The 16,999-nt window shown below is 41.4% G+C and overlaps 3 protein-coding genes across 3 annotated transcripts; 2 read left to right on the forward strand and 1 right to left on the reverse strand.

Annotated features, from left to right (window-relative positions):
* Positions 1–560: 560 nt before the first annotated feature.
* CG44198 (uncharacterized protein) lies at positions 561–805 on the reverse strand. Its single transcript, NM_001382121.1, has one exon. It carries the CDS (start codon positions 774–776, stop codon positions 603–605), a length of 174 nt encoding a protein of 57 aa, NP_001369128.1. The 5' UTR covers positions 777–805; the 3' UTR covers positions 561–602.
* A 159-nt stretch (positions 806–964) lies between these two features.
* On the forward strand, positions 965–2,438 carry CG43050 (uncharacterized protein). The gene is made up of 5 exons (NM_001259088.1): positions 965–1,203; positions 1,369–1,454; positions 1,516–1,606; positions 1,667–1,759; positions 1,829–2,438. The coding sequence occupies exons 1-5, from the start codon at positions 1,167–1,169 to the stop codon at positions 2,038–2,040; spliced, it is 519 nt and encodes a 172-aa protein (NP_001246017.1). The 5' UTR covers positions 965–1,166; the 3' UTR covers positions 2,041–2,438.
* A 9,823-nt stretch (positions 2,439–12,261) lies between these two features.
* Positions 12,262–16,475, forward strand: CG5122 (uncharacterized protein). The gene is made up of 4 exons (NM_135757.3): positions 12,262–12,431; positions 12,492–14,954; positions 15,044–15,492; positions 15,551–16,475. The coding sequence occupies exons 1-4, from the start codon at positions 12,393–12,395 to the stop codon at positions 16,389–16,391; spliced, it is 3,792 nt and encodes a 1,263-aa protein (NP_609601.1). The 5' UTR covers positions 12,262–12,392; the 3' UTR covers positions 16,392–16,475.
* Positions 16,476–16,999: the final 524 nt, after the last annotated feature.

The following is a 16,999-nucleotide window of genomic DNA, read 5'->3' on the forward strand; positions in this document are numbered from 1 at the left end:
GCACAACTCCCGCGATTGATTCACACAGTGAACTTCCGCAGCCAACGAGCAAACAAAAAGTTTACGCTTCATAGCACAAATTGAATAAATCATTTGACGTTGTCGAGCAGTCAAGTTGGGAAAATTGTGGGCGGGGTTGGAAAAACCGAGGCTAAAAGTTCGTGGGTTCACATAATTGTTGCGCAAAACTGACCAAAAATAAAAGCCCCTCCATAAGCGAAAAATTTCGGTAAAAGGAGGCGGCGAATCTGCACTGATTTAATTGAAAATAAATAAATTATGCTGCTTAATGGCCTTAGAAGTAGAGCAAAACAATTTGCAACCTTGAAAATGTATAAGATATAAATAGATTGGATAAGTATCTACATTTTAGCTGCTTTAACATTTAATCTTATTAGCTAATCTAAGTCTTTTAACTTTATGTACTTTTTATATACACTTGAATGCTTTATGCTTGTACTGAAAAAGAAAAAACTTAATTATTAATTAATCAAGTGACAATGGCACCTTTAACACCCAAAAGTTTTGATAGCAACCCATTTAACCCAAGATGTTATTACACTTTAAAAATACCTCCACTTGCTGTTTATTAACTTCATTCCTTAAGCATATATGAAACTATACCACTTGGCGTTCCGGCCGCAGCACGGCCACTGGGGAATGGAGCATCGTCTGGCTGGACAGGAGCAGCAGACAGACCACACCTCAACCAATTCCATCAGAAGGACCAACAGCACCACAAGCCAGGTGACGGAAGAACGCAGCGATGGAATCATTCTGGCGACTCAAATAGTAACTTACAACTGGCGACCAAGGCACATCGAACAAGGCTTGTCGAATCGTTGAACCAAATGGCGATGACATAAGCGCATCAGCAGCTGGCGATGCAAATGCATATGCAAATGCAAGTTGCTGGAACAGAAATTGCACGGACCAAGTTAATATATCTATCGCCCGACAACGGCGGAGTGTAATTGCGAGTGTCCGTGCCCCGTTTCCGATTCCGCTGCACGTTTCCGTGATGGAATATGTATACACCTGCGAAAAGAAGCGAAAACAATCATATCGTTGAGGCGTCATTCGTTGTGCAATTCCCCCGCCCATCGTAATGCTCAACAAAAGTCAAATAAATGCAGTAAATACAAGCCAAAAAACACATTGGTCGAATGCCACACGTGAGATTTGGCTACAATGGAAAGCCAGGTAGACGCTTTAAAATCCGCGTCGAATTCATTAGCCAACCTCTATTGATAAGCAAAATATACGTTTATTCATTTAAGAGCTATTTTAGAAACATTTCGCTAATGCACTTGACCTATTTAATATGTGTGCCAACTGTTCTGCTTTTTCTTCGGCATTTTTCTGAAGGAGCACCAAGAACGGGTATGATAACCGCACTTGAGGTAAAGAAATGCCTCAATATAACAATCCTAAAAAATTTGAATAAAAAAAAGGTAAGATGTGAATGTTAGAAGTTAGTTAGCAGGCGCTTGATACACTCCTGATTTACCTTAGTTATTGGGTGTTTGGTTTGCATACGCAACAACACCTGTCAATATACCCGCCTACAAACGTCGTTGTTCATCGTATAATGTTCAGGATAGTAGTAAGTTTTAAATCTCACATAACGCCAAATTGTAATTTATATATATATACATTTTTTAAGCCTTTTTCGATACCCATATCGTGTATACGGACTACAAGCACGTGACTGTCACCTATGACTGCAAGTACAACGATATGACCATGCTGCATGACCGTAAGTAATTCAGATCAAATAGTATTTTTAAAAATATAAAATTATTCTATACCTCTCCATCATTTTCAGTTAAAGTCCGCGTTTTAACACGCACTCGAACCCCTGTGCTCAAAGATTTAAACCAGGCCTTATACTTTCTAGAGGAACATGCATTTTCAATCAAAAACTTGGATTTCCTCAAGTCAAAAGCATTCTGCTTTGAGTGGTACGTGTTGAAATACCACTCCAAAACACGACCGGGTCGATTCAATGCGCCCATCATCCGGGTTTGGGATCATTGACGATGTGGCCGTTGATGACAGCATGAATTAATTGCATAACTATTGCTAATTATTACAACATAATCAATGAAGGAGCTGCAGCCGTGGAGAGGAAATCGTATAACTTAATTAGCCTGGACTGGCCCAACCAAAATCAATTACCAACGACAGTCTCACTTGACTGATTGGGCCCGGGTCCTTCAAGGAAACCAATTGTGCTGATTTCAGTGTCCTTGCTCCGAAAACTCACACACAAATTTATATAAAAAGATATACATGTACATATATTGACACGAAAAGAAATCTAGATATCCTACACCATTGATTTCGTTTCCATTAATGTAAAAGTATTTAGCAAACATGTTGATAGACTTAAAAAACACCTTTCCTAAAATATATTATACATCTAATACATCAACAAAAAACCCTTTTAAAATTAATTTCTAACTACTTTATATATAATATTCATTTAGCTCTATTTTTTCCACTGTGTACACAGACACATATGGAGAGCAGACAGCCTCCTGGTATTGAATTGATGCCTTGCCCATTCTGGCGACGCTTCAATTCAATTTACCGAAGGGGATTCCTCTTCCAAAAAAAAAAAAGGGAAACTTGGAAATTTCTATGGGCCTCCGAAATTTGTGTGTCTCTGCCCATTTTCATTCTCACATTTTTTTTTACCCGGCACGACTGTTTGGCTTCCTCTTGCCAAATTGCTCCGGCCAGTCTCAAATTGGCTTTAGGGTCCTGACTGTGGGCAATAAAATCAAACCCATACTAGGGCCCACTTGGCGTATGCGTAACTCACAATTATCCCTCATTGTGTGGGCGTGTCCCCACTGGCATGACGATGGGGGCATGGATAATAGTCACTAGCCAGGGATAATTGTCATTGTCATGCGAATTTCGAATCCACAGGACATGAGAATCTCGCTTCCGGCTACAACAGCTATACCCCAGGCCAAAAAGCGCCCGAACAATCCAATTCTCGAATTTCCATTTGCATTTGCATCTGTCTGAATGCCCATATTTTGCTACTAATTCGTTTGGACTTTAAGCGGCTTCCTCGACTGAGTTAACCCACTGTGACATTTCGTTTGTTTGCGAAATTGAATTGCTGTGGGGCTTTTTGGTTAATTTGTTTGGTCCTTGTGAATAATTAACGTGGATTTTCAAGTGAAAGTCGAACAAAGTATTAGTGCATGGTGCGTGGTAATGTTTAAAGATTTTTAAGGCACGCTTTTGAAATGTTGATGTTGGTTTGGGAACTTGACATTCCCTCACTCTACAAGTAACGAATATAATCATAAAAGACTATGAGTTGCTGTTTATTCAGGGATCAACTACGATCAATAATGGTAGTATGCCACCAAATAAGAACAAGCCTTATGAAAATCAAACCCCAGAAACCACACCAGCAGCATCTGCAGCAGCAACAGCTTAGTTGCAACACAAAAAGCCACAGCAACAGTAGAATATCACGCAAAAACAGCAGCAGCAACATCTGTTACGACAACAGCAATTTTCGTTTAACAGCGAGCAGCAAACGGTAGCAGCAAAAGTAACAGCAACAGCAACAACAATTGCAGTGACAGCAGCAACATGGCCAAGAACACGAATGTCACAGTATGCGTCACAGTATGCAGTATATAGAGATAGGTACATATATACATGGCTATAAGCCTAATTGATGCGCTCTTTCCAGCATTGCCTGATTTTGTTGATCTTCTTGTTATATACGTAGCTAACTGGCGATGTTGCTGTTGTTGTGTCTAAAAGCTAAAGCTAAAGCAGTTATTCAATTTGATCTACTGGCAAACTGCGCTGTTGCTGCCGCTGTTTTAGCCATTTGCCTGTCCGTTGTCATTGTAACAATTTTATGGCTAGTACGTTTTTATTTCCACAGATTTCAGTGATTTTCTCTAGTCTCGTTTTTTTTTTTGCTAACAAGCGCCGGTTTTTGTTTCGATTGCATGACGCATTTAGCGATTTCAAGTTCAAATCACTTTTCATGGGTCTTTATGTAATCACGTAAGCGTCATTTGCGGAATACGTTTCGAATCCAGATGATGACTGTGACTTCATGCAGAATGAGACGCTCCTAATAGAGTTGCATTTAAATTAATGGCCCGAGAACTTGGATTTCGAGATTTGTGAATACAAGTTAGCTGGCGCTAGCCAAAAAAAAACTCTTAATTAGCCGAAGAAGTTCTTTTGGCTTGGCCACCTCAGTGGGTTTGGCTTTATGTCGTCTTTTCAACCGCTGCTCGACTGGTTCCACCAGTTTCCGTTTCATTTCGATTTCGATTGCGGTTTCGTTTTCGCTTCTTTCACGTCCAAGAACAAGAACAACAAGAGCTTGAAGACAAGAGCTCGATGCTGAAGACGCCGCCAAAACTAAAACAAAAAAGAGCAACGACAAAACGACGTCGACAAAGTATATGAAATAAAAAAAAAGAAAAAGAATCAACATTTATTGATGTGATAATCTAAAGATCAAGGTCTTCCTTTTGCCATTTCAATAAATTTTGTTGTTGAGCTGCGTACACTTCGTGGACACCCGAAACGTTCAATCTTTGATACCGACGTCGCAGAAATGAAACTAGAATTCCGATCCGAAAGATTGGCGATAGGACAAGCAGGAAGTGCGGCGGTACACTGAAAAAAATGACATACTTACTAATTAGTGGACATTACAAACGAGATATATTACAATGTTACCGTAGAAGTAAACTAAATTGTATTATCTTTTGTTGTGTTCAATTGGTTTTTAAAACATATATTTTATGTGACGATTATTACCTGTGTAGAAACCAACGCATAGAAAAAATTGAAAATAGAGTAAAAAAAGAAAAACCGAAAGTTCAGACAGCCAGAAGTGGAGCATAAGCCGAGGATTCAGTTCAGCTTTGGGGAACAGTCGTGGTCCCAGCCTCCGGTTCCTACTCTCAGTTATGTAAAACATATGCTAAACTAATGTGGGGTAGTTGCCGCTCGACATCAGGGGTCGGCGAATGGGGATGGGGAACTGGGTTTGCAATTCAAATGCAGTTTGCAAGTTGCTATTCATTGGGGGATTTTGTCAGATGCAACAGAAGCAGCAGGAGCAGCTGCGGAATCAGTGCAAGCAGTGATGAGTGATGATTTCGTTCCTCCATCCAGTCTATCACCCTCCCTTTCCCACATCTTGCTGTCTCTGTCTCGAGGAGCCTATAGACTGTAAAAGTCGGGAAAAAACTATAACTATAACCAAAGTTTATATGCTCTATTGCAGTTCTGAAGCTAACATATGTATCAGTACTCTATATCATTCGAAATAAAAGTAACATTAAAATTATTATGCAGAGATAGGTGTTCTTGTTGATGAAATTTATTATAATTAATTTTAAAATTTTTCTATTCCCAACAAGAGCAAATTATTTAAATTTCAAGCTTCTATTACTTATTGTGATGACTCCATCGAATCAATTTATTACAATTCAAGCAACACCCTTAAATCTTGTTCGTCATTTGCATAGCTGTCAAAAGGTTCAATTTTTTAGCCTACCTCATCGATCCCCCAGATTGATAAGCCTTAAGTGGCCTCTACCATCTACCATCCTTGATGGGTAAGTTTCCATACCCCAAAAAGAGGAAAATAGAGTGCCAGACAACAAATCCGAGTCAAGCGTTCAGGCAAACAAATGGTTGCCCCCAAATGGGGAAAAGCGAAGAGTCAAATGCTCACACAAATATGTCACGCACAAACAACAAAAAAATACGACAAAATGAAAAAAAAAACAACTCGAAAAAAATGCTTCGAAAATATATGTAAAAGAAAAAATAAAAGGCAATGAAAGGGAACTAGGTTCGTCGGGTTCAAATGAGGCGAGCCAGAGACACAAAAACCCAAAGAGCGCCTAAAACTTTTTCCCATTTTGACCATTTGCTTGTGTCAAGGAAGAAGCAACAGTTTCGATGATAGCCAAAGCGATACAAAAAACGCCGAGTTCTGAAAGGGAAAACGAAACCGAATCGGAAACTAAGAAAACATCAGACCGACTGCAAAAAAATATGCTCAAGAGGGCGTCAAAGTTGACGCTTATCTGCGCCTCATTTGCCAAAGGCGGCAACAAAAGCCTCATCAATTTCAAAGGCCTCGACCGTCGGGGTCTAAGATTGAACCACTGACAGCTGTCTGCAGGAGGAGCAAATACGATGGATACTGTGGCCGAAGAACTAGATACATTATAACCAAATAGGATGTAGCTAAAACCGACGCTGACATACCCTCTTTTTTTATGAAAAATATCAACATTGAACGTAACATTTGTTATGGCTCTACAATCTTCTTAAAAACAAACAATCTCTGAATGATAGTTCTAAGAATATATTTGAAATGATAAATATTTTAGATGAATAACAACCGTTTCCCGAATGCCAAATACCTATTTTCTACTCTACAAATAGCCAAATTAAGAGGGAGAACAGTGGACACTGTCGCGCCAAAGTTCACTCAACTTTCAACTCGTAATTTGTCATTGTGCCAGGCGCCGTGAGTAGCCAACTGAAAGCGACTCCCGACAGCTGCCACCGCCTTCCACTTTCCAATTTTCCCCCCATTTAGCCCAACCCCGCCACAGTTTTCCGCAGAAAAGTGTCCACCAACGGACATTGCCATCGCTGGCCAAATAATAAATATTAAAATCGTTTGCGGCAGTGGCACATTCTCACCGGCATTTCCGAATCCCCCAAAAAATCGTAACAACCGTCTCGGCTGGGGCCTGCAACGCTGCGTATACGCAATAAAATTTATGTTAATGCAAAATACTTTGGACTGTCGCATTTTTGTGGAGAAAACGGCTAACGAATGTCAGATCGCAATGAGACTCGCATGTGGGTGGTGATTAATTTGCGTATTGTTCTTTGAGATATATTTCTCTTCTCAATATATTTCTTATTTCCCGGCATTTCATTTTTATTATTTTCCCGTCGCGACATTTCCCCAGATGCTTTTCGGCCCGGCAGCTGCCGTGTGCATTCAACGCATGGATGTAGTGCTCAAGTGCGGTGGTTGTCCCCACTCTTAAGTGGGTAAGGGAATTAAATGATTCCTGCTACGTATTGAAATCCATATCAGAGTACCTGAAATTGGCTGGGCTTTAATTTACTTACTGTTTTCCATTTTCTAGAATTCAACTATGTTGTAAAACGACAAGCTCTTGTCTACTAGATAAGCTATCAACTAAACAACCATCTAAATAAATAAAAATGTTTTTAAGAAGATTTGCTCTATTTTAGCATTTTTCATACATTCGAATTAAATCTGATTTGTTTAGAATACATTGCATTGTAGTTCTACAAATGTAAATTGATTGGAGCAATCTGCTTCCGACTTTTCAAATGCATGTATTTCGCCCAGCCTTTCAACTTTTCCACTCATTTTCCGCAACTTAAATCAATTTGCCTTTACTTTGAGCGGGCAGCATGGGTTTTCTTTTTCTCTGGCCGGCTTTTCATCGAAGTCTGACATATAATTTGCAATGCAAACAGGACTCATGTCCTGAATCCCAGCAACAGCATATATGCGAAAAAAAAAAAAAAAAAAATATATATATATATATATATATATATTGTTTGAACTTCCACTTTGACTGACGATGACGAAGATTTTTCTTTTGTGTCGTTAATAATAACAATAATAGCAACAACGATGGCGGCGCGGAAACCTCCAATAATGAAATTTATTTCTTTCGCAGGAGCAAAGCTTAAAATGACTTTGGAAAAATCTGAACTTCAAAAGGTTGACATGTAATGAAAATTCCTCGAATTGCTAAGTAAATTGGCCTTGGAATGGAATTAGAGGCGGCTTTTTCCGCCATCCAATCATCATTATCGTCGTCATCGAGTCAAGTGTAAAATGTAATTTATAGATACTAAGAACTCTGGCCAACAGGTTGCCAACTGGTTTTCAAATACGCTTATAAAACCCACCCAAGAATTACAATAACGATGAAAAAAGAGCCCCAAAGCGGAAGCGAGCACTACAAATTTCATTTACAAACAGTCCTTGAAGAACCCCGCGCCGACCAACAGATACAGGTGCAACTGGACAGGTGAGTTCCAATTAGCACATTACATGGAAGGAAAATCTAGCCAGCGAGGGCAAGGAGGGAGCTCGTCTTGACTTCGATATTGAAATGAAGAGGCGCTTCGCATAAATCGCATAAATATGTTAATTAGTCAAGTGCCGCACGAAGCGAACGTAAACATTCTGCGCTGTTCGCTTGAATTTGTTTAGAATTAATTTCAGCTTCATTTGATTTGCATAAATTGTGTGAATGTTTAATGGACTTGTTTGCCGCACTGCCGAAAGCAATCGAAATAATAGAAAAAAAAGGCAAAAAGCGCTATACGAAAGAAACGGCAGAAAGTAAAAGTTAATTATCGCATAAGACTAGAATCGTCAATTGGGTAGCATCTAGAATTGGGTCAATGGAATCGGGGAATCGATGAATGAAAATTGAATTGCTTGCACAACGGCATTGATAAGACTTCAAATGGTTTAGTAATTTGAGAAGCTACAAATAATTCCACAAACACACACTTCTTGTGCGCCACAATTGACCTCCGACACTCGGGCCGTGATTAAGTATACGCAGCGTGGCCAAGTCAGATTGTCTCAATTTTATTTGGAGTAGTACACAAGAAGCTGGGCAAAGAAGAGATAAGCCAGTTCTTTGGAGGATGAAAGCGGTCGCCAGCAGGGGCAAAATTGAAACAAAAACTAGCGCTCATCGCTTGAAATACTAGTCTTTAAGTAAACCAAAAGCCAGAGGCCCACAAAAACCATGATGATAAGTCGACACACAAATTTAAAGCTGCCCAAGAATCGGATTCCAGCGACAGCGGAAGATTTCCACTCGGCAGACTGATTAAATTTGTTTACTATGCTATGTCATTCCACGTTTGTGTCTTTCTTGAACAGATGATGACTATGCCAGAACTGATTTGATGCCCTTTTCTAGCTCTTAAGTCGCATAATGACAGGGAAATCATTGGCTAAAGTCTTCGCTCTGAGGGAATGATAATCCCTCGATTTCTTATCGATGGAGGGCAAATTGAATTTGGTCTGCTGCTTATCTGTCTTTTGTTTAGCAATTCTCACTTATCGGATATCTGACTACGAATCGGAATCTCAGCCAAAAAGATATGGCGACTGTTGTGCCAAATATTTGGCAGATAACATAAGTGGAACCATTGAGGAGGAAGGCACCCAACCCAAAATCCAAAATACCAAGTACGTGCCGAGTGGCGAGTTTCTTTGGAGCAGAGGAAGGGCACTTTCCCCTTTGGGGAGTCGAACTGCAGTGGATTTACGATGGTGCTGCGATTCAGGTCTCGTCGGGTTACGTGGGTTGTTTGGCTTGTTCTCTGTGTGTCACAGGGCGATAAAAATTAACTCGTCGAGCTGAAAAGTTACGGGGGGCCCTCTAATCCACGTCTCAGGTTTACACGTGCCACCATTTCGCTGTCCATTTCTCGATGAGTTCGGCGTTATCAACGAAACCTGAGCAAAGCTCGGTCACTTTTTTAATTTCGGTTAACGGCGCCCAGTTCAATTGGTTCCACGCTCCTCGGACATGACTCAATGCGGACATTAATCATGCATCCAACCAAGTTTCGGTTAGTTTCGGATGTACGAATGTATTTGCGTTTTCAACTAACCAGTCGAACAAAGGGTGTTAGAATGCTTTTTGTTTCAGCATCGCTGAGCAGAGATTTAAGAGTCGCTTTTGGGGCAGGGGAGTCGGTGGAAAAAAAGCAACCGCAAAACAACAATAAAGAAACCAAACGAAAATTACTTTTCTACTAATTGCAACTCTGGAACTGCTGAGGTCATCAGGTGGATTGCGAGTACATAGAGCGACCAGGGGGCAGATCATTTGGCCAACAGTTCAAAACAATGCACAGGAAATTCGCATTTACCCAGTGCCGAGAGAAAAGCCAACAATAAACCAACAAAAATGCCATGCAACATCAACATTTTCCTTTGCCATTGTGGAGCGGTATTTGCACAAAGCCTTGGATTGAATAATGATGCCGGCGGGATCAGAGGCAAACGGAGAAGGAATAGCTTATTTCCAGATTGAAATTCTCTTGTTGGCAAAAATTTTGAAACGCTTAGGGCCTTAGCAAGTGATAGATACAGGCAACTGGGATAGTAAGGGCACTTTGTTCATTCTTTTAAAAAATTCCCTCTCGCAAAGTTTGAAATTTCATTTTTGTAAGAAAAAAATTGCTGGTAAAGAAAGCTTCTAAATTAAATCAAATTAAATATAAATTAAACCCATAATTCTTAAGCATGGCAAAGTTTTTCCGTGATTTTTCCAGCACTTGCCTGCAAGTTGAACCCCTAATCACTGCCCTTCGCCCAAATTGCAGCAGCGTCATTTCAGCGCTGGGTTGCCAATTGACGTGGCGGCAAGCAACCTCTATTGCATAACACCTGACAAATGCAATTCAGGCAAAATGCTTCGACGATGCCGATGATGATGGCCTCAAGTGAAAAACACTCACGCAAACACGCGACGCACTTTGGGCTCTGGATTGGGGGATTGGGTATTGGGTGTTTGGTATTTTGTATTGGGCATTGGGTGGCTCCATTCCAATGGGCACTTTAATAAAGTGCAGTCCAAATTGTGGGCCATCGGGTGGCGGCAGCGCTGCTCTTGCCCGCTTTGTTGTTGCTGTCGGTGGTGCTGATGCGGTGGTGCTGCAGTTGCAGCCACCGTGGCGTCAATTATCGCCGCTGTACGCAAAGTGGGGCAGGCAAATAATAAAAACGCGCCCAAACGCAGTCGTCAGGCTCAAAGCACTTCATTGTCAAATGAGCTTAAACACCACGCCCCTCGGCCCCAATACCGCCCCTTTAAGACCCACTCCTCGACCCTCATCCATCCGACCCCCAGCCGATCCTCAGTCCCAACTCGATTTCATTTGTGCAGCACTCTTTGATGCGTTTTCGTTTTCATTTCATTCCAGCATCTCAATGTTGCGATACCCTATTTTTCTCTATTAAAATTTAAATTCTTTGCAACTTAATTATAAATCAATTTCTTAATATATTGTTCTTTTTTTTAATCGAAGTCTTTTCATTGCTACTTTAGGAATAATTTTTATTTTTTAATTTTATGGGACTGCTGTTTTAAAATTCTTTTTGATTTGCATCGCAACGTTTTCATACAAACCAAACTTTTAAACCCGTTCATAAATACATTAAATGAAAAATAAATCAAAATTAAATAAATTAAAGATCAATCATACATGCACTTACAGGGTATATAATGGCTTTAGCTTAAAAAGCACCTCTTCCTGGCTTCTTTTTTATGTTTTTCTGCAGTTTTGTTCGACGTTTTCACGCCTCACTTGCCACCTTGTTTGCCTCGTTCGCTGATTTGCTGATTGATGGCGACGTCTGCAATTGAGACGGCAACTGCGACTCCGACTGCGAATGCGACTGGAACTGAGACTGCGACTGGAACTTCGGTTCCGTCTCCGCGCAGGTGTCGCCGCCTAATTAAATGAAGGCAACGCTCACGCATGCGTAACCTGCAAACACTCCCTGGCCCATTACCCTGCACCGCCCCGCCCCCCTGAGAGCGCCGCCCTTCGCACTTGCATTGTTAAGAAAATGGGTCAATATGCAATTATTGCATTTATTTTATTTTTTTTTTTGTATATTTTCTTTGCAAAACCCTGGGGGCTCAGCTTCGTTTGCGTCACATGCGGAGAGTTGAGAGGCGAGTTCGCAATAATCATAATATGGCTACTTCACTTGGCAAAGCAATCAACCCGAGGCCTCCGTAGTGTTGATTTTGTTAATATTTCACCTCCTACCCAGATGCCCCTCCAGTGTTCCCTGTGTTCTCTGTCCACCGCTCCCGATTCGCGGAACTTGGAGTGGAGCCAATGCATCGATGGATGTGCAACAGCACCCAGTTCTTTGGGTTAATGAAGCGACGCCAAAGTTGGTTTGCTCTGCTCCAATTTCGAGGGTGATGGAAAAACACTTTAAAAGAAACTTAAATTGATTTTGAGAAGTAGACGATCAACTTTTAGAGAAAAACTATCATGCCGCATTTTGGGGACTTAACTAAAGTTTAGTTAGCTTCCTTCAAGCGAATTTATGCAAGTATTATATTAAATGTATGTGCATGTTTCTAAGCTTTAAGTAAAATCTAATTTAATATGTATCAATCATGCAAAAGACTTAGCTTTCAGAAATATGTCTAAATTTTAAGCAATGTTTACCCTGAAATAAGCACCCCTCCAAAATACAATACCTTTTGGACCACGCCCACTAAATTTGGCCTTGTTTGAAAAGCGACATGAGGGTCCTTCTAGGCACCAAATGCTTCGCGAACCTCGTAAGTTCCACGGACTTCCAGATATTTTGAAATATTTCATCTAAATGTTATCACTGTTAGTGTAAGCACCGGATACGATGGCATCACAAGTCATATCTACCGCCTCAGCAGCTCTACGATGTAGCAAAGAAAGTCGTCAGAGCGCACCGATTAGCATTTTCCTTGCGATTTTTATCAAGCAAAGGAAAACCACCGGAAACTCCGACTTTGGACATAATTTGCCGCGTATTAGCGTCAGCAAAAAACTCAGGTGAAAACTCAGGCAAGCGGAAAGAGCCATTAAAATTTGAATCCGTGGGTCAAAATTCCAGCTGCCAGACATCGACGACAAATCCGCTTCATATAAAAGGGGACAGCCCAAAGCTGCCATCAAAAAGACAATTAGAACCGGATTTAGTTAACTTAAAAACCCTAGAAATATTCAACTGCAAGAACTGTTTTGAAAATAGTCCAGAGATAACGATTGCCAACTGCAAAAATTGCATTGGAGATGGCCATAGTCAATCTGTAGAGTCAGTTATTGGAAAGGCGACATCACTACTATTGGAAAACAGTAAAACTGAATTGGCAAGTGTTTTAAAGAAGCCTTCAACATCCGCATCCAAACCATCGGTTGGCCAATCTCTACCATCTGTTGCTCCAAGAAAACCTGCCGATTCCCCAAGCTCTAATTCTCTTAATGAAAGATTTTCCATGCCGCAAAAATCAGCTTTTCCGATTGGAAGAAATCCCTGTTTTGACGGCAAAAAAGCTAAAAAATCGAAATGTCCGCCACCCAAACCCAAATCTTGTCCCTCATCGAAAGATGAGAACAAGCCTCCAGTTAAAAAAAAGTCTAAATCCAAGTCAAAAGATCCACCTAAAACAGTTGATTCTACTGCACCAGACGCACAGAAAAAAGAAAATGCTTCCGCAAAGCCAAAGATCGCGAGCCCACCTCCAAATAAAGCTCAAACAGATAAATCACCTGAAAATCCAAAGGTTGGTTTTAATATGCCGTCGAATTCGGCTTTTCCATTGGGAAGAAACCCTTGCGTTGATGGTAAGAATGAGAAAAAAGTATCTAAGGGTGCGGCAACGGATTCCAAGCCACAACAAAAAGCCAAGAAGCCGAAAGTTGCGGCAAAAAGTGAATGTAAGCAAGAAAAGAAAATGGCATCTTGCCCAAATGCATCTGTGAGTAAGAAAGCAGCTACTGTTCCAAGTGGTTCACCTAAATCTCCGGAAAGTGCTGCACCAAAAGCCGAACCTCGAAAGAAAAAGTCAATGAGGCAGGGTGTTGTTAATCCATCAAAACCAAAGAGTAAGAAACCGGCTTCTAAGGCTATTAAACAACCAAAAGACGAAGGGCTACCACCGGTGTCAACTTCCCGGTTTTCCATGCCTCTTATGATGGCATTTCCTATTGGAAGAAATCCTTGCCGGGATGGGCCAAGGGGATCATCCAAAAAAGAAGAAGAAGGTCCTTGCGGTAAAAAAATAGTCAACGATTGCCATTCAGCATCCGATTCCTGTCAATCTAAGAAGAATAGATCGAATGCCGCAAAACTGGAAAGAGCATCAAGTTCATTGAAAACGGTTTCGCAAAAAGATTTTAAACAATCTGATGCAGCAACGTCTGTAGAATCTCACACCGCACCAGTGTCGAAGGCTTCATCCCAAACTTCGCCACCCCCAACACCGGTCAAGGAAATCAGCATGTCTGCTCTTCCTTCCCCCAAAGATCCAAGTATCTCAACAGTTAAAGCACCCTTGCCATCACCAATTAAAGACACCAAGGCACCTCAAGCTCCACAGCTTTCGCCTTCACCTTCTAATAAGGAAATCAAAATAGCTACAGTGGAAAAAATAAAATCTCCAAAGCCACTTTCAAAGCCCCAATACTCAAAAAGATCGAATTGCGAAGTAAAAACACAATGTGCTGAAAAGCCGCAAAAAGTTCCCAAGAAATGCATAAAATCGGAAATTCGCCACCTAGCCGATGCCAACAATGATCCGAATAAGAAACCCGAGCTTAAAAAGTTTCCAGCTCTTCCGCTAAAGCAAAGCATCGCCAGTTATTTAAGCAGTATTGAACCATTTCTTAATGAGGAGGAACTCAAAGTGGAACAGAAGGTGGCCAAGAAGTTTGTGGACAACGAGGGTGCGAAACTCCAGCAGCTTCTCGAGGAAGAAGCCGAGGGTACGGACAACTGGCTAACTCCCAGATGGACACGTTCCGCATATTTGACCTATCAGGCTCCGCTGACCGTCTTCTCCAGTCCGGGTCTCTCCTTTCCCATTCAGGAGTTTAAAGATACCAATGATTTTCTCAACTTCACGGCCAAAGCTATCTACGGTATGTGCGAGTTCAAGCAGCTAGTCGACCAAAACAAAATTCCAGTGGTTCAGATGGGTAAACACCAACTGGACAACAGCCAGTTTGGTAAAATCTTTGGTACGGTTCGTAAGCCAGGTCGATTCTGCGATACCATCGAACAGTATAATGATGCCGATTATATTGTTGTGGTATATAATAATAATGTGAGTACTAAGAAAGTTATCATTTGAAAGTAAGACCTAATATTCTATAATTATATTAATCTAATTGTTTTTCCTTGTCTCCTTCACAGTACTTTAAGTTGCCAATTTATTCCCAAAGTGGAGCATTGTTGCATGCTCATACACTGAGAGATGCGTTGCAAGATATACTTGAATGCCCCATTAAAGTGGGCAAACACTTTGGTCTTTTGACTCACGACAATAGAAGCAACTGGGCAGAGGCATATACAGTACTATGTCGTCCTCACGGAAATGCAGATACCGTGGAGACCATAGAGCAGTCCCTGTTCGTGGTCTGTCTGGACAACTGTGTACCCACGCCGAAGGGAGAGGAGCGGATTGTCCAGGCCCATCAGCTCCTGCACGGTGGTGGAGTGCGTCAGAATAGCGCCAATCGTTGGATGGACAAAACCATTCAGCTGATAGTCAATCCAAATGGTTTGGCCGGATTTTGTTACGAGCATTCGCCCGCGGATTGCCAGCCACTTGCCATGCTGATGGATTTTGTGCAGTTAAAAGTGTAAGTATATCTATACAACCCTTTTTTAATTTAATGCCAAATGAATCTTGTATTTTAGCACTGAGCCAAACTATGGCTGCGAAGGCTGTGAGGCGGACAAAAAGGTCACGTCCAACCTGTTAAAATTTCAGCCTGTGAACGAGTGCATCAATTTGTGGTTGTGCCAGGCAAGGCGAAATATCCAGCGGATCGTCAGCCAGCTGCAGATGAATGTGATCAATTTCGAGTGCTACGGCAAATGCTTCATTAAGGCACAGGGTCTGAATCCGGATAGCTACATTCAGATGGCCCTAAGTCTGGCCTACTACTCCATGTACGGAAAAATACCCGCACAGTACGAGTCCGCTCATTTAAGGATTTTCCATGAGGGTCGCACTGAGACCATTAGATCCACTTCCAATGAATCCAAGACCTTCCTACTGGCCATGCAATCGGAGAAGGCGTCAATGAGCGAGAAATTGGCAGCGCTTCAAAAGGCCGTGGATGCCCACGAAAAGTTGATCAAAGAGGCCATTAATGGACAGGGTATCGATCGGCATTTGTTTGGCCTGCAGGAGATGGCACTGGAAAAGGGAATGCCAATACCGGAATTCTTTCGGTCCAAGGGTTACGTCCGATCGGTGACCTTCCAGCTCTTCACCTCCCAGGTAGCCACCTCCAATGAAGGGTTCATGGCATACGGACCACTTCTATCCGACGGATATGGAGTGTGTTACAATCCAAAGGAAAGTAAGATCACCTTCGCCATCTCCGCTTGGAAAAGTTGCAAAGAAATCAACACCATACGATTCGCAAAAGCCATCAAAAAGTCCCTAAACGACATGAGAAAACTAATCCTGCTCACTGGAGGTGAACGTGCGGGCGAACATCCATGTAAATGCGAAACAGTGCTGGTCTAGAAGGGAATCCCCTAGAGATTTCTATTTGGATACCCTCTTGTGTAACGTTTTAAAACAAGGCAAATATACACACGTCATATTTTCAGTTGCATTAAAAAAGCCACTTTAACTGAGTTTGAGTTCAGGGTCGTTGAACAAACGAACGCATATTACTCACTCCAAAACCATGCTCACCTTTGACAAAAAAGAAAAAAACTGGAGACGCGTGAAATTCTCTTCGAAAATATTAGCCTGAGTCAGAGGAAAAAAAAATTTGCAGCCAACTCAGATCATCCGACATCGCCCACGGGACTTCTTAATTAAACAAAAACAGTTTGGGAAAGAATAAGTAAGGTATTGTGATTCAGTTTTTTGGGTGTAATTGAACCATAGCCTTAACTATATTATAAATATTTCAATAGTAAAGTAGTCTCTTGTCAAGTACGTAATACTTAAAAGATCGCTGAGTAAAATGTCCATTTCAATGCACCACTAACCCACTTTCATCATGAATGCGGCGCCTTCTTCTCCAGGGGGCAAAAAGTCTAACATTATCATCTCATATTTGCCCCGCCAGTTCTTATGCAACATTTGCAGATGCAATTCTTTTGATTTTGCTCTCGGTTCTC

Source organism: Drosophila melanogaster, chromosome 2L (genome assembly GCF_000001215.4).
Source record: "Drosophila melanogaster chromosome 2L".
Classification (NCBI taxonomy): domain Eukaryota; kingdom Metazoa; phylum Arthropoda; class Insecta; order Diptera; family Drosophilidae; genus Drosophila; species Drosophila melanogaster.

What these genes read in the sequence shown, in the direction of transcription:
- CG44198 (NM_001382121.1), bottom strand. Translation starts at nt 776, where the DNA reads ATGATTCCATCGCTGCGTTCTTCCGTCACCTGGCTTGTGGTGCTGTTG.
- CG43050 (NM_001259088.1), top strand. Translation starts at nt 1,167, where the DNA reads ATGCCACACGTGAGATTTGGCTACAATGGAAAGCCAG. An exon ending in TGGCTACAATGGAAAGCCAG is followed by an intron (nt 1,204 to 1,368) that starts GTAGACGCTTTA and finishes ATTTTTCTGAAG; the next exon opens with GAGCACCAAGAACGGGTATG. An exon ending in GTATAATGTTCAGGATAGTA is followed by an intron (nt 1,607 to 1,666) that starts GTAAGTTTTAAA and finishes ACATTTTTTAAG; the next exon opens with CCTTTTTCGATACCCATATC.
- CG5122 (NM_135757.3), top strand. Translation starts at nt 12,393, where the DNA reads ATGAGGGTCCTTCTAGGCACCAAATGCTTCGCGAACCTC. An exon ending in CCAAATGCTTCGCGAACCTC is followed by an intron (nt 12,432 to 12,491) that starts GTAAGTTCCACG and finishes TATCACTGTTAG; the next exon opens with TGTAAGCACCGGATACGATG. An exon ending in GATTTTGTGCAGTTAAAAGT is followed by an intron (nt 15,493 to 15,550) that starts GTAAGTATATCT and finishes CTTGTATTTTAG; the next exon opens with CACTGAGCCAAACTATGGCT.